This window comes from Heterodontus francisci, chromosome 8 (assembly GCF_036365525.1).
Source record: "Heterodontus francisci isolate sHetFra1 chromosome 8, sHetFra1.hap1, whole genome shotgun sequence".
Taxonomy (NCBI): domain Eukaryota; kingdom Metazoa; phylum Chordata; class Chondrichthyes; order Heterodontiformes; family Heterodontidae; genus Heterodontus; species Heterodontus francisci.
Window position 1 is genome coordinate 79,228,128 of NC_090378.1, and position 26,291 is coordinate 79,254,418.

The 26,291-nt window shown below is 44.8% G+C and overlaps 1 protein-coding gene across 1 annotated transcript in view; it reads left to right on the forward strand.

Moving 5' to 3' along the window:
* Positions 1-26,291, forward strand: part of LOC137372931 (protein Niban 1-like) — a 220,872-nt gene that overhangs the window by 148,159 nt on the left and 46,422 nt on the right. The window contains exon 7 of the mRNA XM_068037435.1: positions 5,441-5,545. Within this exon, the coding sequence (XP_067893536.1) occupies positions 5,441-5,545 (105 nt within the window). The remainder of the gene's footprint in view (positions 1-5,440; positions 5,546-26,291) is intronic.

Consider the following 26,291-nt stretch of genomic DNA (forward strand, 5'->3'; position numbering starts at 1 on the left):
GCCTACAGATGTAGTTTATATGGACTTCCAGAAGACATTTAGTCAGGTTCAACATAAGAGACTGTTAGCTAAAATTAAAGCTCATGACAGTGAAGGCAAATTATTGACTTGTTTAGGAAATTACTTGGGCTGTAGAAGATAGAGATTTGGGATAATGAGTGTGTAATTGAATTGGATGTAAGTAGCTGGTGGTGTCCCACACGTATCTGTGCTGGGGCCTCAACAATTAAATATATTTATTCATGACTCATACATTAATTTATTAATTCTCATGAATCTTTTCTGCACCTTCTCTAATGCTTTCACATCCTTCCTAAAGTGTGGTGCCCAGGACTGGACATAATACTCCAGTTGGGGCCGAACTAGTGTTTTATACAGGTTCATCATAACATCCTTGTTCTTGTATTCTATGTCCCTATTTATAAATCCCAGGATCCCGTATGCTTTATTAACTGCTTTCTCAACCTTCAATGATTTGTGCACACATACCCCCAGGTCCCTCTGCTCCTGCACGCCTTTAGAATTGTACCCTTTATTTTATACTGCCTTTCCTTTTACTTCCGACCAAAATGTATCATTTCACACTTATCTGCATTAAATTTCATCTGCCACTTGGCAGCCCATTCCACCAGCCAGTCTAAATTTTCTTGAACTTTATCACTATCCTTCTCACAGTTCACAATATTTCCAAGTTTTGTGTCATCCGCAAATTTTGAAATTGTGCCCTGTACACCCAAGTCTATGTCATTAATGTATATCAAGAAAAGCAGTGGTCCCACTACCGATCCCTGGGGACCCCCCCACTATATATCTTCCTCCAGTCTGAAAAACAACTGCTCCCTGTTTCCTGTCACTGAGCCAATTTTGTATCCATGCTGCTACTGCCCCTTTTATTCCATGGGCTCTAACTTTGCTGACAAGTCTGTTAGGTGGCACTTTATCAAATACCTTTTGGAAGTCCATGTACACCGTACATTATAAATAATATAAATATAATATGAATATAAGAGAAGCAAGTTTTTATGCAGCTTTACAAAGCCCTGGTTAGACCACATCTAGAGTACTCTGTATAGCGCTGAGCACTGCACCTTAGAAAGGATGTATTAGTCTTGGAAGGAATGAAGCGCAGATTCACCAAAATGTTACCAGGCCCCCAAGCGTTAGATTATGAGGCGAGATTACATAAACTAGACTCCGATGACACTTCATCGACCTAAAACATTGGCCAGGATTTTACAGGGAAAAAGCAGATGGTGTTGGGGGGGCGGGGGTGGGGCCGTCAGCTCACATGAGATGATGTGGAACTCTCCCTCAAAACGCACTAGATGGTAGCTCAATTAATATTTTTAAATCTGAGATTGATAGATTTTTGTTAGACAAAAGTATTAACGTTTCCAAGATTGGCAGGTATGACACCCAGCTTTCCGAATTTCCCTTCCAGAACAATAGGGCATAACCTTAAAATTAGAACTAGGCAGTTCAGGGTGAATGTCAGTAAACACTTCTCCACACAAGGGGTAGTGAAAGTCTGGAGCTCTCTCCCCCAGAAAGTTGTTGAGGCTATGTCAATTGACAAATTTTAAATCAATCAATTTTTGTTTGATAAAAGTATTAAGTGATACAGTCCAAGATGGGTAAATGAGGCTAAGGTAAAGATCAACTATTAAATCTAATTGAATGACAGAACAGGTTCAGGGGGCTGAATGGGCGACTCCTGTTCCGATGTTCCGATCAGTTTCCAGGTGGGAGTGTTTTTTCCTTTGTTTGCTATTTGTGAGTTGCACCATAAACACAGTGGGATTTCTTTATCTCATTATTTTTAGTAAAGTGACGGAAGCATTTTTATGATGCATTTACAATTTTGCTGTAAATAGCATACAGGAGAAATCTTCTTGCTACATTTAAGGGGTTGCTAACAGATCGAGATCAGATGACATCTTCCACGGTTGATATTTTATCTGTAGATACAAAACTTCTTGATCCCTGCTACTTTAGAAATTTCAATTCAAGCCATCTTGACATTTCATTTGTAGTTATTCTGCTGGAATTCATCTTATCACCCACTGAAGTTGTCAGAGTTTGAGAATGTTTGCTTTACATTACAATGTTACAGTCATGCATGAACAAAACGATGATAAAGCATATTAATGCATTAACAGAGTGGTGGTACTTGAGATTGAGCCTGCACTTTCCTGCATGGTGATGAAAATTAAACAGTATCAGATGGGTTCACTTTAGGGATAAAATTTTTATTTATTTTATTTAAAGATACAGCATTTCGGCCCACTGAGTCTGTGCCGACCAACAACCACCTATTTATACTAATCCTACATTAATCCCATATTCTCTACCACATCCCCACCATTCTCCTACCACCTACCTACACTACAAGCAATTTACAATGGTCAATTAACCTATCAACCTGCAAGTCTTTGGAGGTGGGAGGAAACCGGAGCACCCGGTGGAAACCCACGCAGACACAGGGAGAACTTGCAAACTCCACACAGGGAGTACCCAGAACTGAACCCGGGTCGCTGGAGCTGTGAGGCTGCGGTGCTAACCACTGTGCCGCCTCAAAATATGAGGAAGAACCTTTTTATACAACAAGTGGTAATGACCTGGAACTCGCTCCTATGTGGGTGGTGGAAGTGGAGACAATGAATAGGCCACTGTGCCGCCCTATTTATAATCCTATTTCTTTTATTTGTTCAAGGAAAGTGGGCTAGGCCAGCATTTATTGCCCATCCCTATTGCCCTTGTGGTGGTGGTGGTGAGCTGCCTTCTTGAACCGCTACAGTCCTTGGGGTGTAGGTACACCCACAGTGCTATTAGGAAAGGAGTTCCAGGATTTTGACCCAGCGACAGTGAAGGAATGGTGATATAGTTCCAAGTCAGGATGGTGTGTGGCTTGGAGAGGAACTTGCAGGTGGTGGTGATCCCATGCATTTGCTGCCCTTGTCCTTCTAGGTAGTAGAGGTCGTGGATTTGGAAGGTGCTGTTGAAGGAACCTTAGTGAGTTTCTGTAGTGCATTTTGTTGATGTTACACACTGCTGCCACTATGCATCGGTGGTGGAGGGGGTGAATGTTGAAGGTGATGGATGAGGTGCCAATCAGGCGAGCTGCTTTGTCCTGGATGGTGTTGAGCTTCTTTAGTGTTGTTGGAGCTGCACTCATCCAGGTAAATGGAGAATATTCCATCACACTCCTGACTTGTGCCTTGTAGATGGTGGACAAGCACTGGGGAGACAGGAGGTAAGTTACTCACCGCAGATTTCCTAGTCTCTGGCCTGCTGTTTTGCCACAGTATTAATGTGGCTGGTCCAGTTCAGTTTCTGGTCAGTGGTAACCCCCAGGATGTTGATAGTGGGGGATTCAGCACTGGTAATGCCATTGAACACAAGGGGAGATGGTTACATACTCTCTTGTTGGAGATGGCCATTGCCTGGCACTTGTGTCACGCGAATGTTACTTGCCACTTATCAGCCCAAGCCTGGATGTTGTCCAAGTCTTCCTGCATATGGACATGGGCTGCTTCAGTATCTGAAGAGGGACAGAGAGAGAGAGAGAGAGAGAGAGAGAGAGGGACAGAGAGCCCTTTTGGCTTCTGCCCAGAATTAGTCACTGGCTTGTCTGCTTTGTCCAAGCGAAAACTCCCAGCTTTCAACATGGAGAAGCACTGATTCATCAGCCGAGGGGGGTGTTGTAGGTGGTAATCAGCAGGAGGTTTCCTTGCCCATGTTTGACCTGATGCCATGAGAATTCATGGGGTTTGGAGTCGATATTGAGGACTCCCAGGCTAACTCCCTCCCGACTGTATACCACTGTGCCGGCACCTCAGGTGGGTCTGTCCCGCCAGTGGGACCGGACATACCCAGGGATGGTGATGGTGGTGTCTGGGACATTGTCTGTAAGGTATAGTCCTTAGTATGACTATGTCAGGCTGTTGTTTGACTAGTCTGTGGGACAGCTCCTCCAATTTTGGCACAAGTCCCCAGATGTTAGTAAGGAGGATTTTGCAGGGTTCACAGGGCTAAGTTTGCTGTTGTCATTTCCAGTGCCTAGGTCGATGCCGGATGGTCCATCTGGTTTCATTCCTTTTCTTAAACTTCATAGCGGTTTGATAAACTGAGTGGCTTGCTTGGTCATTTCAGAGGGCATTTAAAAGTCAACCACATTGCTGTGGGACTGGAGTCACATGTAGGCTAGACCAAGTGAGGATGGAAGATTTCCTTTCCTAAAGAACATTAGGAAAAAATATAAGTTATGGACCTGGGGAGAGAATGTCATCAGTTATCACATAAAGTCTCATTATACTTAGGCATTCCACAATGTAAAAGCAAAATACTGCAGATGCTGGAAATCTGAAATAAAAACAGAAAATGCTGGAAATGCTCAGCAGATCTGGCAGCATCTGTGGAGAGAGAGAAACATAAGTTAACGTTTAAAGTCTGTGACCTTTCAGCAGAACTGAGAAAGGTTAGAAGGTTTTGAGCAAGTGAAAGGGGGGAGAGTGGGAAGAAGAACATAAGGGAAGGTCTGTGATAGGGCGAAGGGCAGGAGAGATTAAATGACAAAAGGTTTCATGGTACAAAGTGGTAATGGGACAGGTAAAGAAACTTGTGTGAATGGCAGGATAGCAGCTGTCTGAACGCAAAGTAAAGGGATTAAGAAAGAAGCGAGAGAGAAACTCGAACCACCAAAGAAACATGAAATAAAATGGAGGCAGACGTTATGATCTAAAATTGTTGAACTCAATGTTGAGTCCAAAAGGCTGTAAAGTGCCCAGTCGAAAGATGAGATGCTGTTGCTCGAGCTTACGTTGAGCTTCATTGGAACATTATAGCAGGCCAAGGACAGAAAGGTCAAAGTGGGAGCATTGAAGGTAGAGAATTGAAATGACAGGTGCCAGGAAACTCAAGGTCATGCTTGCGGACTGAACTGAGGTATTCCGCAAATTGGTCACCCAGTCTGCTTTTGGGGGTCTCCCCAGTGTAGAGGAGGCCACATCATGAGCAGCAAAAGCATATACTAAATTGAAAGAAGTACAAATAAGGAGTGTTTGGGGCCTTGGAAGATGAGAAAGGAGGAGGTAAAAGGGCTGGTGTTGCATCTCCTGTGATGTGAAAAGCAATTTAGAAAGTTGTTTCGTGAAATAATAGGGACAGCGATGCTTAACCAAAGCCCATCAGGTAACATTGGATGGAGTACTAATGGGTCATGTAACATTGTGCTCACAGTGCCACCTGCAGGTTCATTACCATTAGAATTTTGAGACCATTCCTCATTTTTAATATATCTGCACCTTAAATGAATGAAGCATAGGGCACCTTCTTTTGTGCAGTTTTGTAGGCCCTGCTACTGATCCATGACCTGTAATGAACAGCAAAACTGTGAACAAAATTGTCAATTGAGCTGTAAATTTGTGGTTTTCTCTTGTAGATTCTCAGCAACCTGGTGATGGAAGAACTGTTACCTTCCCTGCAGAGTGACATCCTACCAAAACTGAAGGGCAAGAAGAATGAAAAGAGAAAGGCTTGGTTCAGCGTATGTACCTAACTCATATCTCTTTTGCAAGACTGGGAGCTTCTTAAATCTGCAGTGATAAGAGCACGTTGCATACACAGAATGTACACCATCAAAATAGCAAACCTTTAGCTACACCTTTAAAGTTACAGTTTATCTTTCCACAGAAGGTGAGAGTTTAACAAACAAAGGCAGTGGAGTCAATTGTAACTACAGGCGGGGAATGGGCAGGTGACGGATGGAATCTATCAGCTGCTTGGCCATTCTTGGCGGTTGATCCCCAAGCCAGTAAGAAGCCCAGCCCTCATTTACATTAATCACTGAGCTGCAGACACCAAATGGGCAGACCGCTCCATCTCACCAGTTCTGGGAGGGCAGCAAATCAGCTGCCAAATTGAGCTGCCGATTTTTCTAGCAGCAGAATCATAAATCCTAAAAGAAAAATGATTTACATTTATATAGTGTCTTTCATGACCGCAGGACATCCCAAAGCACTTTACAGCTCATGAAATACTTTTAAAGTGTAGTCACTGTTGTAGGAAATGCAGCGACCAATTTGTGCACAGCAAGCTCTCACAAACAACAAATGTAATAATGACCAGATAATCTGTTTTTGTGAAGTTTACTGAGGGATAAATATTGGCCAGGACACCAAGGATAACTCCCCTGCTCCTCTTCAAAATAGTGCCATGGGATCTTTTACGTCTGCCTGATAGAGCATGTCATGATGATAACTGAGTGTGATGTGGACTTACATATTAGATAGAATATGTTACATGCTGCGCTGGTTAGGAGGTCATCTGACCTGGGTGTTCAAAGGTCAAATAGCACATGTTGAAGGACTGTGGCTGTAGAGTAAAGATGGCTGAATAAAGTCTGTGAAGCAAGTTAAATATCCACCTTGCTAAGTGTTATTACTGGAGGATTCGACAATGGCGATGAGGTTAAAATATTGGATTAGGTTAGTAAACTATTGCAGTTGGATATGGCTTTTAGTAGATTGGAATCTGCTGGGATTAGAAGCGGAAATCCGTTTGACCCAGCGGTGAAGTCGGTGTAGTGAGTGCGTGATGGGTTGCATGGCTGGATGAGTTTGAGGCTTACGTGGGCAGCAGGGGCCTGTTTCTCAATGGGGTGACATTGATGCAGTGAACGCAGTGGAGAGCTTTGTTGCTGTACAATGCTGGGGCATCGGTGAGAGAGACATTCAAAACAATTATTGGCACAGGAGAATGGAATGATTATGATAAGGTGAAGATGAATGCAACGTTTCAGCGACATGCTTTTCGACAGATGAAACAGACGGCTGGGGAAACTGTTGTGCAATTTGTCACTAGATTGTGCCAAGCATCTAAGGGATGTAATTATGGAAATGATTTGGATAATCGGCTCAGGGATCAAGTTGTTTAAAGCTGATGGTTGAACCACTTGAAGGCAAACTGCTTGGAAAAAATGTGTTAACCTTGGTGGAAATATGAAGGGGGGGGGGCAGCTTCGTTTGAAGCTGTGGAGGCTCAATTCCAGTTGATGAAACTGGATGCAGATACTTCACTTCAGGGTGTCCTGGATCCATCTCAAGCCAAGTGAACAAGCTTAGATCTTCCAGAGGGCAAGCTTAAAGCGGCCCAAGTAAGATTGAGAAAGAGTGCTTCAAATGTAGAAATTTGGGACATTTTGGGAAAGATTCTTGCTGCCCTGCTAAAGACAAGACCTGCAGAAATTGTGGGCGAAAGGATCACTTTGCTAGGAAGTGCAGAAGCAAAACTGTGAAGAGAGGAAAGTCTGGAAGGAAAACAGAGGACAGAGGAATGAACAAGGCAGAAATGTATGCCGAGTAGAGGATGATGGCGAGAATGATGGTGAATGTGATGAAAGATACATGTTTGCAGTCAATGATGGGAAACATGGAAAAGCTCGAGTGCTGATTGGTGGGGCGAAGGTGGACATCATCATGGATTTTGGAAGTGATAGCAATGTGATTGATAGGACACAGTGGGAAGAATTGAAGAAGAGAATCAAGTGCACATCACGGAAATGTGTGAAGAAATTATACCCATACACATCCAAGATACCACTTCAAACTATGGGATGTTTCAAGGCTGTTGTGCAAGTGTGTGTCACACACACACACACACACACACACACACACACACCGGTTAAAAGAAAAAAAATAAAGATTTTCATTTTAGAGCTCTGTTACAAAAGAATACTTTGGCCAAATACTTGCTAATTCTTGAAGAAAAAAGGATAAGATACAGAAAGATGTCGGATTTTGGTTTGGAGTCCCAAATATGCGTAGACAGCTGTCACTGGGATCTTTCTAGAACAGTTCTTTTCAGGCAACGTTGAAGATCAGTTTGGCAGGCGGCGAGATGTGGCAACAGGGGTTTCTGGTAGGCCTTTCAGGAGGAATGCAGCATCAATTTCTCTATTTCTTACACTTGATTCTCATGAAGTTCTCAAAGAGATGGAAGATGGTGCTGATGGTGACTGCTCTCTTGGCTGGTTTTCTCCAACTGCCTTCAAAACAGTTCAACACACTGTCCAAAGCGAAACCAAAAACAATATCTCAAGAGTCAAGCCTCCTGACCCCTATAAAGCTTGACCTGTCAACTCTCTGTAAACATCTTCTCCAAATCAAAAAGCCCCTGCTGGGTATTTATCTGAAGACAGGTGACTTCTAGTAAGAGTTGTTTACAAACCAAGTCCAAAAGACCTTCCGATGACCCCAGTGAAACAAAACATCCATGGAATCCTTTTCAGCTTTCCCAAATAAAACAATGTCCATAATTCTAAAATACATGAGTCCTCAAAACAAATACTTAACAAAAAATATAGAAGTACCATCATAAAAGCAGCAAAAAATAAAGTTAATGCAGTAGTAGAGGCAAGAGATCCACACAATGCCAGTGAGGTGAGGAGTTTTCCTGGTCTAGTAAACTATTGTGCAAAATTCATACCAAACTTTGCTACAATGGCTGATCCATTGAGGAAGTTAACGAAGAAGAATGAATGATTTGTATTTGGCCAAGAGCTGAAGAATGCATTCAGAGCAATGAAGGAAAGTTTGATGAGTGCTCACAATCTTGGATATTACGATCCCCAAGCACCAACGAAGGTCATTGCAGATGTTGGTTCGGTGGGACTAGGAGCAGTGCTAATACAGACATACACTAGGGGACCAAGAGTCATCACTTATGTAAGCCGGTCTTTGACGGATGTGGTGAGGTGATATTCTCAAACAGAGAAAGAGGCCTCAGGACTGGTTTGGGTAAGTGAAGGATATCATGCATACTTGTTTGGCATCGAATTTGAGTTGCTGACAGATCATAAACCACTGGAGGCGATATAATCTCCGAGGTCAAAACCATGTGCTCGGATTGAAAGGTGGGTACTTAAACTTACAAGTACAAGGTTAGTCACATTGCAGGGAAGACAATCATTGCGGATTCGTTATCAAGACTACTAAAGGTGGACAAGATGGAAGGGTCTACACTAGAGAAGGAAGTGGAATCGTTTGTGCAATTTGTAGCGGTACTTTCGACAACCAGAGCAATGAGCTAGGGAGATGGAGAGAGAGTGAGACAGAGATCCAGAATTAAAAGACATCAGGCAGAGGATTCAGACAAGAGAATGGGAGAAGTGTACACACAAGTTCTATGTTGCTGTGAGAAATGAACTGTGCACAATGGGGAAATGTGTGCTCAAAGGCAACAGACTTGTAGTGTCAAGATAGCTAAGGAATCCAATGGTGGCATTAGCTCATAAAGATCATTTAGGAGTGGTCGGTACAAAGCAAAACCTGAGAACCAAGGTTTGGTGGCCTGGAATGGAGAAGGATGCAGAAAAGTTTGCCAAATCCTGTCATGGATGTCAAGTCATTCGCCAACCCAACCCATTTGAACCAATACGCAGCAGATTGCTACCAGCCAGACCCCCGTGGGAAGATGTAGCCGTAGATATTTTCGGTCAGTTTTCATCAGGAGAATCAATTCTGGTTGTGATTGACAATTACAGTCAGTACTATGAGTATGTTACGATGAAGTCTACAACAGCAGAGAAAACAGCGACAACATTGATTGAGATATTTGTGAGGCATGGTTTGCCAGTTACTTTATACAGGCAATAGACAGCAATTTATCTCACAGATGTTTGCTGACTACATGCAGGTTACAGGGATTTGCAAAAATGGCCACAAGCTAATGGAGAGGTGGAACTTCAGAGCCAATCTCCAGAGAAGTGGATAAGAACCACCCAAGCTGAAGGCAAAGACTGGAAGGAGACACGTCTGTCATATGTGGCTGTGTACGGAGCAATTCCACATATTACAACAGAGAAGAGCCCAGCAGAGTTGCTGTTTGGATGCAAAATCTGCACTAAGATACTGGAAATCAGGGACATCATTGATGATCAAGAGGTTCAAGACCATGATGTTAAGAAGAAGAGTGTATTGAAGTTTTATGCAGATGATTGAAGGGGTGCCAGAGAGTCTGATGTGATGCCAGGTGATGAAGTGTTGGTTGGACAAGAGAGTCCAAGCACGATGGAAACAACATTCTTTCCAGAAGCATATAATGTTATTTCCAAAACTGGAAATAGGGTGACTGTGAGGTCACCAGAAGGAGTAGAATATGTCAGAAATAGGTCATATGTCAAGGAATATCAGCATCACAGTAATTTTATGATGCAGAACCCAGAGTCTGAGTTAAATCTGGTTACAAATCAAGATACACAGATGGAGGAATAGCTGGTAGCAGTTTGATATCGAAATGAGGTTCAGATGGTTGGCAGGGACTGATGAGGTACCTGGACCAGGGACCAGAGACTCCAGAGTTTCTGACAGCAGGCTGACAGCTTGCAGTCCAGAGGAGCAGATGAATCCTCGTGAAAGGAAGCTGATAACCGTCAAGTCCAGGGATGATAGCCAGAGTACCTGAGGTGGCAGGCAGAGCCAAGTGTCAAAGGAGACCACCCAAGAGTTATGAGGATTTTATCTATTGTGCATGTATTCATTTGTGTAATGCCAGTAAATCATGGACATGTTTTCAATCTGATAGGGGAGGGATGTCATGATGATAACTGTGTTATGTGGACTTGCATATAAAGTATAATATGTTACATGCTGTACTAGTTAGGAGGTCGTCTGATCTGGGGATTCAAAGGTCAGATATTACATGTTGAAGGACTGTATATGTTGAGTAAAGATGGCTGACTAAAGTCTGTGAAGCAAGTTAAATCTCAGTCTTGCTATGTGTCATTACCAGAGGATCAGACATAGCAGACAGGGCCTTGGTTCAACAGGTCATCTAAAAGGCAATGCCACTAATCGTGCAACACTCCCTCAATACTGCACTGAAATGACAGCCTAAACTTTTGCTCAAGTGCCTGGAGTGGAACTTAAACTCACAATCTTGTGACTTGGGGCAATGTGCTACCACAGCTGACACAGCTAACTCAGTTGAAAAGGGCCTGGATTAGGGAGCTGCATCTGGCAGTCTAAATGTAGGGAGCAGGCATTCAGAAGCTGGATTCATGAAATCCAAGCTAAATGACTACCAGTGTAAAAGCGACTCATGGGTTTCCTGCACCCTTGTATCCCTGCACCTACTCATGTAAAAATGACCATTTTAATGATGGTGCAAGTGCAGAGCTTTACCGCTTATGGTTCATCCTCTATTGACGACCTGGTCATCATTTCATGACATGTTGAGACCCATAGGAAGCTTTTACAGTCATTATTATAGAAAAGATTATTAAAGTCACCAGAGTCCTCAGTATTCAGAGGGAATTGGCCTCTTCCCAAAGGCGTTTAAATATGACATGCTTGGCCTGGACAAAGCTTCAGTTTTAGTTGGGACAAGGCCATGGAGGGATTTGATGACAAGGACGAGGATTTAAAATCCTCTACATTGGGGGAATAGGAAGCCAGCGTGCATCAGCAAGGATGGAAGTGATGGGTGATTGGAATTTAGTGTAGTACAGGATACATGCAGCTGTGTTTTGAACAAGGTCATAGAATCATTGAAATTAACACCACAGATTGCGGCTACTCAGCCTATTGCATCTGTGTTGGCTGAAAAAGAGCTGTCCAGCCTAATTCCACTTTCCAGCTCTTGGTCCGCAGTCTTGTCAGTTATGGCACTTCAAGTGCATATCCAAGTACCTTTTAAATGTGATGAGGAGCTCTGCCTCTACGACTCTTTTAGGTAGTGAGTTCCAGACCCCCACCAACCTCTGGGTGAAAAAATTCTCCTCAACTCCCCTTCATTCTTCTACCCACCCCACCCCCCCCCCCCCCCGCCCTGATTATTGATTTCTCTGCTCTATTTAGGCCCCTCGTAATTTTATACACTTCAATTAAATCTCCCTTCAGCCTTCTCTGCTCCAAAGAAAACAATCTCAGCCTATCCAATCTTTCCTCATAGCTGAAATTCTCCATTCCTGGCAACATCTTTGTAAATCTCCTCCGTACCCTCTCTAGTGTGATCAGATCCTTCCTATAATGTGCTGAAGAGAACTTTACACAGCACTCTAGCTGTGGCCTAGCTAGTTTTTATACAGTCTAGCATAATCTCCCTACTGTTATAATCTATGCCTCAGCTAATAAAGGGAAGTTTATCGAGGGAAGAAGATGATTTGTATGATTTATTATTTTGTCTGCTTTTCTAATATAATGATGTGTGCTTCTTTTCTATGTATCAATTTCCAGGTTAACATAGGAACTTAAGAATAGGAGTAGGCCATTCAGCCCCTCAAACCTGTTCTGCCATTCAGTGAGATCATGACTGATCTGTACCTTAACTCCAACCACCTGCCTTGTCTCCATATCCTTTTATACCCTAGTCTACCAAAAGTCTATCGATCTCAGTTTTAAAATTATTAATTTAGCTGGCACCTCGTACTTGTTGTGGGAGAGAGTTCCACACATCTACCACCCTTTGCGCGAAGAAGTGTTTCCCAACTTCTCTCCTGAGTGGTGTGCTCTGTTTTAAGGTTATTTCCCTTGTTCTAGACTTCCCCACCAGCAGAAAACCTTTCTCTCTCTACTCTATCGATTCCTTTCAAAATCTGAAAAGCTAAAAGAGGCTGTAAGTGCAGGAGTCTTTGGGGTGTGTGCCACTCTCAAACCAGTTCTCAGCATTGAAGTAATGACACCTTTAAGGATTGCAGTCCAGAGCATGGCAGCAATGGGCAAGGGACTGTACAGGAGGGAGCAGCAAAGAGTAGAAATGCAGTTGTTATAGGAGATTCCATAGCTAGGGAGACAGACAGGTATTTTTGCAACCATCATCGTGAATCTTGCATCGTGTGTTGCCTCCCTGGTCATAGAGTCATAGAGTTATACAGCACAGAAACAGGCCCTTCGGCCCATCGTGTCCGTGCCAGCCATCAAGCGCCTAACTATTCTAATCCCATTTTCCAGCACTTGGCTAGTAGCCTTGTATGCTATGGTGTTTCAAGTGCTCATCTAAATACTTCTTAAATGTTCTGATGGTTCCTGGTTCTACCACCTCTTAAGTTTTACCCTGGTGCCCAGATAAAGGACATCATGGAGAGGGTGCAGAATATTCTGCTGGGGCAGGGAGTGAGCCAGATGTTGTTGTACACATTGGTACCAATGACATAGAGAGAGCAGGTATTGAGGTCCTACAGTCAGACTTTCAGGACTAGGGAGGAAGTTAAAAAGCAGGACCTGCCACGCACCAGCAAGAATAGAAATAGGAAGGTAGGGAAGATCAATGTGTGACTTGAGGCAAGGTGCAGGAGGGAGGGCTTCAGATTCTTGGTACATTGGGACCAGTTCTGGGGCAGGAGGCACCTATTCTAAAGGGATGGGTTGCACCTCAACAGGACTGGGACCAATGTCCTCACGGGGAGGTTCACGAATGTGGTTGAGGAAGGTTTAAATTAATTGACAGGGGGGTGGGCACCAACATATGGAAGTAGAAAAGAGGAAAAAGGTGCATAAATGAGTGGAAGTGTTGGATAGTAATAAAGAAGGAGATAGTATGATACTAGATAGCAGCAGACTAAAAGAATATGGGGAATTTGAAGACAGATTTAAATAAAATACATGTATGTAAATGCACAAAGTGTGGTGAATAAGGTTGGTGCTATAACAAGTGCAAATAGCTGTGTGGAAATATGCAGTGGCAATAACAGAAACATGGCATAAAAATGGTGAAGAGTGGGTGCTTAATATTCACAGATACAAGTTAGGGAATGAAAAAAGGGGTTGGGGGACATTGTAGTGTTGGAAAAAGGAGATATCCTTGAGGGGACATGGAAGGACCATTTAGTTAGAGCTGAGAAGTAAAAAGGGTATGATCACACCACTAGGGGTATTCTATCTCTCTCTCTTTGGCTTCCTTGTCTCGAGAGACAATGGGTAAGCGCCTAGAGGTGGTCAGTGGTTTGTGGAGCAGCGCCTGCAGTGACTATAAAGGCCAATTCTAGAGTGACAGACTCTTCCACTGGCGCTGCAGATAAAATTGGTTGTCGGGGCTGTTACACAGTTGGCTCTCTCCTGACACATCTGTCTTCTTTCCTGCCAACTGCCAAGTCTCTTCGACTCGCCACTCTTTAGCCCCGCCTTTATGGCTGTCTGCCAGCTCTGGTGATCACTGGCAACTGACTCCCACGACTTGTGGTCAATGTCACAGGACTTCATGTCACGTTTGCAGACGTCTTTAAAGCGGAGACATGGACGGCCGGTGGGTCTGATACCAGTCACGAGCTTGCTGTGCAATGCGACCTTGGGGATCCTGCCATCTTCCATGCGGCTCACATGGCCAAGCCATCTCAAGCGCCGCTGGCTCAGTAGGGTGTATATGCTGGGGATGTTGGCTGCCTTGAGGACTTCTGCGTTGGAGATATGGTCCTGCCATCTGATGCCAAGGATTCTCTGGAGGCAGCGAAGATGGAATGAGTTGAGACGTCGCTCTTGGCTGACACACGTTGTCCAGGCCTCGCTGTGATAGAGCAAGGTACTGAGGACACTGGCTTGAAACACTCGGACTTTTGTGTTCCATGTCAGTGCGCCATTTTCCCACAATCTGGACATAGCAGCAGACACCTTTCCCATGCGCTTGTTGATTTCTGCATCTAGAGACAGGTTACTGGTGATAGTTGAGCCTAGGTAGGTGAACTCTTGAACCACTTCCAGAGCATGGTCGCCAATATTGATGGATGGAGCATTTTTGATGTCCTATCCCATGATGTTCGTTTTCTTGAGGCTGATGGTTAGGCCGAATTCATTGCAGGCGGCCGCAATCCTGGCAATGAGTCTCTGCAGAGACTCTTCTGTGTGGGATGTTAATGCAGCATCGTCAGCAAAGAGGAGTTCCCTGATGATGACTTTCTGTACTTTGGTCTTCGCTCTAAGACGGGCAAGGTTGAACAACCTGCCATTTGATCTTGTGTGGAGGAAAATTCCTTCTGCATGCGAGAGCAGCAGTGAGAAGAAGATCCCAAACAGTGAAGGTGCGAGAACACAGCCCTGTTTCACGCCACTCGGGATAGGAAAGGGGTCTGATGAGGTGCCGCTATGCTGAATTGTGCCTTTCATATTGTCATGGAATGAGGTGATGATACTTAGTAGCTTTGGTGGACATCCGATCTTTGCTAGTAGTCTGAAGAGACCACATCTGCTGGCGAGGTCAAAGGCTTTGGTGAGATCTATGAAAGCGACATAGAGGGGCATCTGTTGTTCGCAGCATTCTTATGTAGCTGGCAAAGGGAGAACAGCATGTCAATGGTGGATCTCTCTGCTCGAAAGCCGCACTGTGCCTCAGGGTAGACATGCTCAGCCAGCTTCTGGAGTCTGTTTAAAAGGACTCGAGTGAAGACTTTCCCCACTATGCTGAGCAGGGAGATTTCACGGTCGTTGTTGCAGTCACCGCGGTCACCCTTGTTCTAATAGAGGGTGATGATATTAGCATCACACATGTCCTGTGGTACTGCTTCCTCTTCCCAGCACAGGCAAAGCAGCTCATGGAGTGCTGGGAGTATAACAGGCTAGGCACTCTTGATTATTTCAGGGGTAGTACCGTCCTTTCCAGGGGCTTTTCCACTGGCTAGAGAATCAATGGCAGCACTGAGTTCCGATTTTGTTGGCTGTTTGTCCAGCTCATCCATGACTGACAGAGACTGGGCTGCATTGAGGGCGGTATCAGTGACAACATTTTCCCTGGAGTACATTTCTAGGTAGTGCTCCACCCAGTGGTCCATTTGCTTGCGTTGGTCAGTGATCATTTCCCCTGATTTAGACTTGAGGGGGTGTGATCTTCTTAATGGTCGGCCCAAAAGCTCTCTTAACGCCATCATACATTCCTCTGATGTTTCCAGTGTCGGAGGCCAGCTGAATACCTCTGCATAGGTGTTGCCAGTAGTCATTTGCACAGTGCCTGGCTGTTCTTTCTGCCGCGCTTCTGGCTACTTTAAGTGCTACGGATGTTAACACGCTGGGGGCTTTCTTGTAGTTCAGCAGTGCAATGCTCTTAGCAGCTATGACAGGTTCCAGCTTTTCAAAGTGAGATTGAAACCAGTCTGCATTCCGCTTCTCACGTTTGCCAAAGGTGGTCATTGCTGAGTCATAGATGGCGTCTCTGATGTGGGCCCACTTCGTCTCTGCATCCCCTGCAGGAGTGTTTTGAAGAGCTTTTTCAAGTGAATTTAGAAACTTATGTAACAGCTGTGGATAAGAAATTCTGTTAGTGTTGATGCGTGGGTGGCCCTTCTGCTTGGAGTGATGTAGCTTCTTTGGTCTGAGTCTAACTTTGCTGCACATCAGGGAGTGGTCGGTGTCGCAGTCCGCACTGTGGAAACTGCGTGTGATTTGGACACTGTTTATAGGGGCTCACCTTGTGACGATGAGGCCCAGCTGGTGCCAACGACGTGATCTTGGGTGCCTCCATGAAACCTGGTGACAGGTTTTAGTATGAAAGAACGAGTTGGTGATGCAGAGGTTATGATAGGTACACAACTCAAGCAGTCTCTGTCCATTCTCATTTATCCTTCCAATGCCATAGAAACGAGGGCCATGAGTCATGGTCGGCCCCAACCCTGGCGTTAAAGTCCCCCAGCAGAAACAAATGTTCGGTATTCGGAATGCTACTAATGATATTATGGAGTTCCTCGTAGAACTGGTCTTTAACTTCAGGTGGGGAGCAAAGTGTTGCAGCATAGATGCTGAGTAGGTGTACTGGACCAGAGGCGGTGAGCAGTTGGACGGACAGTATGCGTTCCAAGCCATTTGAAGGTGGCTCTAACATGCTGAGCAAAGAGTTTCTGATGGCAAAGCCCACTCCATGCTGTCTTGGTTCTTCAGGATCCCTACCCTGCCAGAAGAAGGTGTAGTCTTGCTCTCTTAGAGATCCGCTCACAGGGAGGCGTGTCTCCTGAAGTGCTGCAGTGTCCACATTGAGTCTACTGAGCTTGTTATTAATGATGGCAGTCTTCCGAGAGTCGTTGATTTGTGTAAGGTCTTCCGACAGGCCAGGACACATAGTTCTGACGTTCCAGCTTGCAAAACGAAGGGCTGGTACCTTCTTTCCTTTTTTTGTCGTGCTATTTGGTGTGGTGTTACAGTCCCCGTGTCGGCAATGAACCTGAGCTCCAAGCACCCATTGAAGCAGGTGGACTGTGGCAGGACAGAACCTTTCTGACCGGGGGCTGCCCAGTTTGAGGCAGGCTGTAGCTGCCCAGTGAGATGCGATGACCTCTCCCACCGACAAAGGCAACCCGTGGCTCACAATCTCTACACCAATTGAGCTGGACTTATAACTCATAGTTGCTGCGTTCCGTGTTGTTTTGGTCGCTGTGAGGCGGCTATGGAGTGACCTCTCCATGGCGCATGCCTGGGCAAAATGTATGAAGGTTGTGAGTTGCCCAGTCGTCAAAACCTCCCTCTCGGCCTTCTTAGTGGGGTCCAAATGAGTGCAGAGCACGACGTTTGACACCGGTATGGCTGCAGGAACTGCCGGAAACATGCCAAAGGTGACACATGATCGCCTTAGGGGTTCCGCTCCGGATTTTCTGTTCGGGTTTACTCCCTTAGCCTTGGTCTCTCCTGAGACACCCACAAGGCAGTGGGGTTGTTAGCTCCTATCCCTGAGCAGGGGCCCTAACAAGCAAACTGTGTGATTTCATGGAGGGAGAGGGAAGGAGGGAGGGGGTGGGGGGAAGAGGGTGCGAGGGGAAGGGGGAGCGGGGGTGCGAGGGGAAGGGGTGCGGGGGGGATGGGGGTGCGGAGGGGTGCGAGGGGAGAGGGCTGAAAGGGGTGCGAAGGGGGCAGGGGAGGGGCTGTGAAGAGGAGGGGGTGCGAGGGGGGAAGGGGGCGCGAGGGGGGAAGGTGGTACAAGGGGGTGAGGGGGTTGGGGGGGGGTCAGTGCTATGGCCGGCCACGATGTGGAACTCCTTCTCCTGGGATCCGATCAAGGATTTTCTGTACGAGACCAGTGGGGGGGGGGCCGAGGCCTCACTAGGCCTTTGGCATGTGCTCATCATCACCCCAGTCCGGGCACTCCGGCTGCGGCTCCAATGCGACCCCGTAGCGGCCCCGGCATTAAATGAACAGCAGGAGTTTGAGCTCTCTGTGAGCATCCCCTTTGTTCGGCTGGCCATCTTCTTCAATGTAAATTATCGATCTGGTTATTGTATTTCTAGTATTCTATATTCTATAGGCCTCCAAATAGTGAGTGAGAGATAGAGGAGAAAATCTTCAGGGAAATTACAGGGATGTGCAACAACTATAGGGGTGTGATATTGGGGGACTTTAATTACCCAAATATTGATTGGGTAATGTTGGAGTAAAGGGAAAGCAGGGGGTGGAATTTCTGAAATGCATTCAGGGGAACTTCCTTGACTAGTATGTTCTTGGTCCAAATAGGAAGGAGGAATTGCTGTATCTGGTACAGGGGAATGAGGTGGGCCAAGCTGGCAACACTTGGGTTAAAGTGATTATTGTATCATAAGGTTTACATTAATAAATGGAGAAGAGCAAGGAATAATCTGAAGTAGAACCTCTAAATTGGAAGAGGGCTAACTTCAATGGGATGAGAGGGGATCTAGCCAGGGTAAAATGGAACCAAAGTTTGACAGGAAAATCTCTAACAGAACAGTGGGTGATCTTTAAGGAAGAGATGTTTCAGGTACAGGCTAGGTACATTCCAACAAGAGGGAAAGGCAATGGAACCAAAGTCAGGGCTCTTTGAATAATGAGGGAGGTAGAGAATATGATGAAACAAAAAGGAGGGTGCATGATGCATGCCAAGTGAATTCTTCAAGTGAGAACCAGGCTAGATACAATACGTTGAGAGGGGAAGTGAAGCAGAAAATAGGACTGACAAAGAGGGAATATGAGAATAGAATGGCAGTTAACATAAAAGGTAATCCAAAAATCTTCTACCTGCATGTAAATAGTAAGCGGATAGTAAGAGGTGGGGTGAGGCCTATTAGAGACAAAGAGAGTGATATATGCTTAGAGGTATAGGGCAAGACTAGAATACTTAATAAGTACATTGTATCGTTGTGTACTGAGGAAGAGGATGCTGATAAGGTATAGGTAAAAGCAGAGATGGTAGATGTAATAGATAGAGTGAAAATTGATAGGCAGGATGTACTGGAAAGGCTGACTATGCTGAGAATTAGTCGCCTGGTCCAAATGGCTTGCATCCCAGGTTGTGAAGGGGATTAGCAATGGAGATAACAGAAAGGCTTGCCATAATCTTTCAATCTTCCTTAGATACTGGAAAGATGCCACATTATTAAAGAGTGGAAAATGTGACACCCTTAGGCAAGAAAGAGTATAAGGACATTCCTAGTAACTACAAGGCTGGTCTGTTTAACATCAGTAGTGGGTAAGGTTTTAGATAGAATAACAAAGGAAAAAATCAACAGGCACTTGGAGAGGTTCGAGTTAATTAAGGATAACCAGCAGGTATTTGTTAAAGACAGATAGTCTTTGACTAATCTAATTGAATTTTTTGATGAAGTAACAGAGAAGATTGATGAAGGGAATGTGGTGGATGTTGTCTATATGGTTTTTAAGAAAGTATTTGACAAAGTACCATGTAAAAGGCTGGTTAACAAAACTGAGGCTCATGGAATTGAAGGGTCAGAATCAGCTTGGATAAAAAAAAATTGGCTTAAGGACAGAAAACAGCGAGTGGTGATAAATGCTTATTCTTCAGACTGGAGGCTAGTAGACAGTGGTGCTGGGACCACTGCTTTTCTGATATATATACACATGGCTTGGATATTGGAATGCAGAGTAAAATTTCTAAACTTGCCAATGATACCAAATTTGGAGGTGTGGTAAACAGCGAGGATGATACCAATCAATTGCAACAGGGCATAGAGAGGCTAGCAAAATGGGCAGACAAGTGGCAGATGGAATTTAATACAGAAAAGTGTGAGTTGATGCATTTTGGCAGGATGGATAGAGGGGGTAATATAGACTAAATGGCACAGTTTTAACGAGTGTGCAGGGACACAGGGACCTGGGGGTCATGTGCATTGATCTTTGAAGGTGGCAGGACGTATAGAGAGAGTAGTTGCAAAGCATATGGCATCTTGGGCTTCATAAATAGAGGTATTGAGTACAAAAGCTGGGAAGTTATGCTGAACCTGTATAAAGTTCTGTTTGGGCCACAACTAGCGTGTAGCTTCAAGTTCTTGTCATCACACTTTAGGAAGGATGTGAGGGTCCTTGTGAGGTGATTGGAGAGGTGATTTACCAGAATGGTTCCAGGGATGAGGGATGTTAGTTATTAGGTTAGATTGTAGAAGCTGGGGTTGTTCTCCTTGGAGATTGATGGGAGATCTGATAGAAGTACACAAGATTATGACAGGTTTAGATAAGGTAGACAAAGAAAAACTGTTCCCATTAAATGATAGCACAAGGACCAGGTGACACAGATTTAAGGTTTTGGGCAAGAGATGCAGGGGGATGTGGGGAACAACTTTTTAATGCAGTGAATGATCAATGCACATGATCCCCAGGTCCTTCTGTCCCTGCATACTCTTTAAAAAGGTACCATTTAGTCTAAATTACCCCCTCTATCCATTCTGCCAAATGCATGGTCAAATGCTTTCTTAAAAACCATATAGACAACATCCACCGCATTCCCTTCATCAATCTTCTCTATTATTTCATCTGGGTTCCCTCACCTGCCTCAGCTGCAGCCACACCCTCCTCTCACTGACCACTGACCAAATCAGAAGACCCTAAGGGGTGTGACCACCTCCTGGTACAAAGTGTCCAGGTAACTTTCCCCTTCCCTGATGTGTCACAGTGTCTGTAGCTCAGTCTCCAGTTCAATCACTCTGAGCCTAAGCTCTTCGATCTGCAAACACTTATTGCAGACATGAGGTTTGCCCTGGATCACACTGGCATCCAGGAGGACCCACATGCTGCAGCTGTGACACATTACCTGTCCTGCCATCCTTAATCTGTTTCAATTAACTACTTAATTATTTTATTCAATTATTTATTTTATTTTTGTTTTTTATATCATTTATGAAGCTTTCCACTAGTTCCTTTACTATTTTAAACGTTAGGATCAGAATAGATCTTAACCACTTACCAGATACTCACCAAACAGCTAGCTTCTTCCCCAACCAATCACTGACCCGCTTGCCTGTGACGTCACACTTGATTTTCTTTGAACAGGCTCGTTCCACTGAACTGGATAGGATACTGGATAGACTAGAGGATCAGATAAGGTAGCCTCTCCCAACTCTCCGCGCTCTTTAAGTGAAGCCTCTCCCCTCACTTTTTGAAATGAAGCCTCTCCCCTCTCTTTTTGAAGTGAAGCCTCTCCCCTCTCCATGCACTTTTTGAAATGAAGCCTCTCCCCTCTCTTTTTGAAATGAAGCCTCTCCCCTCTCTTTTTGAAATGAAGCCTCTCCCCTCTCTTTTTGAAATGAAGCCTCTCCCCTCTCTTTTTGAAATGAAGCCTCTCCCCTCTGCGTTATTTTTGAAGTGAAGCCTCTGCCTTCACTCCACGCACTTTTTGAAATGAATTCTCTCCACACTCTTTTTGAAATGAGGCCTCTCCCCTCTCTCCAAGCACTTTTTGAACTGAAGCCTCTTCCCTCCGCACTCTTTTTGAAGTGAAGCCTCTCTCCTCTCCCCATGCACTTATTGAAATGAAGCCTCTTCACGCTCTTTTTGAAATGAAGCCTTTACTCACTCTTTGCGCTCTTTTTGAAATGAAGCCTGTCCCAGCTCTCCACACACCTTTTGAAATGAAGCCTCTCCCCACACTCCAGGCACTTTTTGAAATGAAGCGTCTCCCCGCTTTCTGCGCTCTTTTTGAAGTGAAGCCTCTCCCCTCTCTCCGCGCTCTTTTTGAAATGAAGCCTCTCCACGCTCCTTTTGAAGTGAAGCCTTTCCCAGCTCTCTGCGCTTTATTTGAACTGAAGCCTCTCCCCGATCTCCATGCTCTTTTTCAAATGAAGCCTCTCCCCACACTCCAGGCACTTTTTGAAGTGAAGTCTCTCCCCGCTCTCTGTGTTCTTTTTGAAGTGAAGTCTCTCCCCGCTCTCTGTGCTCTTTTTCAAATGAAGCCTCTCCCAGCTGTCCGTGCTTTATTTGAAATGAAGCCTTACCCCGCTCTCCATGCTCTTTTTGAAGTGCTCTCCCTGCGCTCCGTGCTCTTTTTGAAGTGAAGTCTCTCCCTGCTCTCCGTGCTCTTTTTGAAGTGAAGTCTCTCCCTGCTCTCCGTGCTCTTTTTGAAGTGAAGTCCCTCCCTGCTCTCTGTGTAATTTGTGAAGTGAAGTCTCTCCCCGCTCTCTGTGTAATTTTTGAATTGAAGTCTCTCCCCGCTCTCTGTGTAATTTTTGAAGTGAAGTCCCTCCCCGCTCTCCATGTTCTTTTTGAAGTGAAGTCTCTCCTCGCTCTCTGTGTAATTTTTGAAGTCTCTCCCCGCTCTCTGTGTAATTTTTGAAGTCTCTCCCCGCTCTCTGTGTAATTTTTGAAGTCTCTCCCCGCTCTCTGTGTAATTTTTGAAGTGAAGTCCCTCCCCGCTCTCCATGTTCTTTTTGAAGTGAAGTCTCTCCTCGCTCTCTGTGTAATTTTTGAAGTCTCTCCCCGCTCTCTGTGTAATTTTTGAAGTGAAGTCCCTCCCCGCTCTCCATGTTCTTTTTGAAGTGAAGTCTCTCCTCGCTCTCTGTGTAATTTTTGAAGTCTCTCCCCGCTCTCTGTGTAATTTTTGAAGTCTCTCCCCGCTCTCTGTGTAATTTTTGAAGTGAAGTCCCTCCCCGCTCTCCATGTTCTTTTTGAAGTGAAGTCTCTCCTCGCTCTCTGTGTAATTTGTGAAGTGAAGTCTCTCCCCACTCTCTGTGTAATTTTTGAAGTCTCTCCCCGCTCTCTGTGTAATTTTTGAAGTGAAGTCTCTCCCCGCTCTCCATGTTCTTTTTGAAGTGAAGTCTCTCCCCGCTCTCTGTGTAATTTTTGAAATGAAGCCTCTCCCCACTCTCCGCGCTCTTTTTGAAATGAAGCCTCTCCCTACTCTCCGCGCTCTTTTTGAAATGAAGCCTCTCCCCACTCTCCGCGCTCTTTTTGAAGTAAAGCCTCTCCCCACTCTCTACGCTCTTTTTGAAGTAAAGCCTCTCCCCACTCTCTACGCTCTTTTTGAAATGAAGCCTCTCCCCACTCTCCGCGCTCTTTTTGAAATGAAGCCTCTCCCCGCTCTCCGCGCTCTTTTTGAAGTGAAACCTCTCCCCGTTGTCCCCACTCTTTTTAAGTGAAGCCTCTCCTCACGCTCCATGCTCTTTTTGAAGTGAAACCTCTCCCCATTCTCCCCACTCTTTTTGAAGTGAAGCCTGTCCCCACTCTCCGCTCTCTTTTTGAAGTGAAGCCTCGCCGTGCTCTTTTTGAGGTGAAGTCTCTCCCCGCTCTCCATGTTCTTTTTGAAGTGAAGTCTCTCCCCGCTCTCCATGTTCTTTTTGAAGTGAAGTCTCTCCCCGCTCTCTGTGTAATTTTTGAAATGAAGCCTCTCCCCACTCTCCGCGCTCTTTTTGAAATGAAGCCTCTCCCTACTCTCCGCGCTCTTTTTGAAATGAAGCCTCTCCCCACTCTCCGCGCTCTTTTTGAAGTAAAGCCTCTCCCCACTCTCTACGCTCTTTTTGAAATGAAGCCTGTCCCCACTCTCCGCTCTCTTTTTGAAGTGAAGCCTCGCCGTGCTCTTTTTGAGGTGAAGCCTCTTCTCACTCTCCATGCTCTTTTTGAAATGAATCCTCTACCCGCTCAACCCACGCTTTTTGAAATGAATCCTCTCCCCGCTCTTTTTGAAATGAATCCTCTCCCCGCTCTTTTTGAAATGAATCCTCTACCCACTCTTTTTGAAATGAATCCTCTACCCGCTCTTTTTGAAAAGAATCCTCTCCCCATTCTTTTTGAAATGAATCCTCTCCCCACTCTTTTTGAAATGAATCCTCTACCCGCTCATCCCACTCTTTTTGAAATGAATCCTCTCCCCGCTGTTTTTGAAATGAATCCTCTACCCGCTCACCCCACTCTTTTTGAAATGAATCCTCTCCCCGCTGTTTTTGAAATGAATCCTCTCCCCGCTGTTTTTGAAATGAATCCTCTCCCCGCTCTTTTTGAAATGAATCCTCTCCCCGCTGTTTTTGAAATGAATCCTCTACCCGCTCACCCCGATGTTTTTGAAATGAATCCTCTCCCCGCTCTTTTTGAAATGGAACCTCTACCCACTCTTTTTGAAATAAATCCACTACCCACTCTTTTAGAAATGAATCCTCTCCCTGCTCTTTTTGAAATGAATCCTCTACCCACTCTTTTTGAAATGAATCCTCTCCCCGCTCTTTTTGAAATGAAACCTCTACCCGCTCTTTTTGAAATGAATCTTCTCCCTGCTCTTTTTGAAATGAATCCTCCACCCACTCTTTTTGAAATGAAGCCTCTACCCGCTCTTTTTGAAATGAATCCTCTCCCTGCTCTTTTTGAAATGAATCCTCTACCCACTCTTTTTGAAATGAATCCTCTCCCCGCTGTTTTTGAAATGAATCCTTTGCCCACACTTTTTGAAATGAATCCTCTACCCACTCTATTTGAAATGAATCCTCTACCCACTCTTTTTGAAATGAATCCTCTCCCCGCTGTTTTTGAAATGAATCCTCTACCCGCTCACCCCGATGTTTTTGAAATGAATCCTCTCCCCGCTCTTTTTGAAATGAATCCTCTCTCCGCTCTTTTTGAAATGAATCCTCTCCCCGCTGTTTTTGAAATGAATCCTCTACCCGCTCACCCCGCTGTTTTTGAAATGAATCCTCTACCCACTCACCCCACTCTTTTTGAAATGAATCCTCTACCCGCACTTTTTGAAACGAATCCTCTACCCGCTCACCACACTCTTTTTGAAATGAATCCTCTACCCGCACTTTTTGAAATGAATCCTCTACCCGCTCACCACACTCTTTTTGAAATGAATCCTCTCCCCACTCTTTTTGAAATGAATCCTCTCCCCGCTGTTTTGGAAATGAATCTTCTACCCGCTCACCCCACTCTTTTTGAAATGAATCCTCTACCCGCTCTTTTTGAAAAGAATCCTCTCCCCATTCTTTTTGAAATGAATCCTCTCCCCACTCTTTTTGAAATGAATCCTCTACCCGCTCATCCCACTCTTTTTGAAATGAATCCTCTCCCCGCTGTTTTTGAAATGAATCCTCTACCCGCTCACCCCACTCTTTTTGAAATGAATCCTCTCCCCGCTGTTTTTGAAATGAATCCTCTCCCCGCTGTTTTTGAAATGAATCCTCTCCCCGCTCTTTTTGAAATGAATCCTCTCCCCGCTGTTTTTGAAATGAATCCTCTACCCGCTCACCCCGATGTTTTTGAAATGAATCCTCTCCCCGCTCTTTTTGAAATGGAACCTCTACCCACTCTTTTTGAAATAAATCCACTACCCACTCTTTTAGAAATGAATCCTCTCCCTGCTCTTTTTGAAATGAATCCTCTACCCACTCTTTTTGAAATGAATCCTCTCCCCGCTCTTTTTGAAATGAAACCTCTACCCGCTCTTTTTGAAATGAATCTTCTCCCTGCTCTTTTTGAAATGAATCCTCCACCCACTCTTTTTGAAATGAAGCCTCTACCCGCTCTTTTTGAAATGAATCCTCTCCCTGCTCTTTTTGAAATGAATCCTCTACCCACTCTTTTTGAAATGAATCCTCTCCCCGCTGTTTTTGAAATGAATCCTTTGCCCACACTTTTTGAAATGAATCCTCTACCCACTCTATTTGAAATGAATCCTCTACCCACTCTTTTTGAAATGAATCCTCTCCCCGCTGTTTTTGAAATGAATCCTCTACCCGCTCACCCCGATGTTTTTGAAATGAATCCTCTCCCCGCTCTTTTTGAAATGAATCCTCTCTCCGCTCTTTTTGAAATGAATCCTCTCCCCGCTGTTTTTGAAATGAATCCTCTACCCGCTCACCCCGCTGTTTTTGAAATGAATCCTCTACCCACTCACCCCACTCTTTTTGAAATGAATCCTCTACCCGCACTTTTTGAAACGAATCCTCTACCCGCTCACCACACTCTTTTTGAAATGAATCCTCTACCCGCACTTTTTGAAATGAATCCTCTACCCGCTCACCACACTCTTTTTGAAATGAATCCTCTCCCCACTCTTTTTGAAATGAATCCTCTCCCCGCTGTTTTGGAAATGAATCTTCTACCCGCTCACCCCACTCTTTTTGAAATGAATCCTCTACCCGCACTTTTTGAAATGAATCCTCT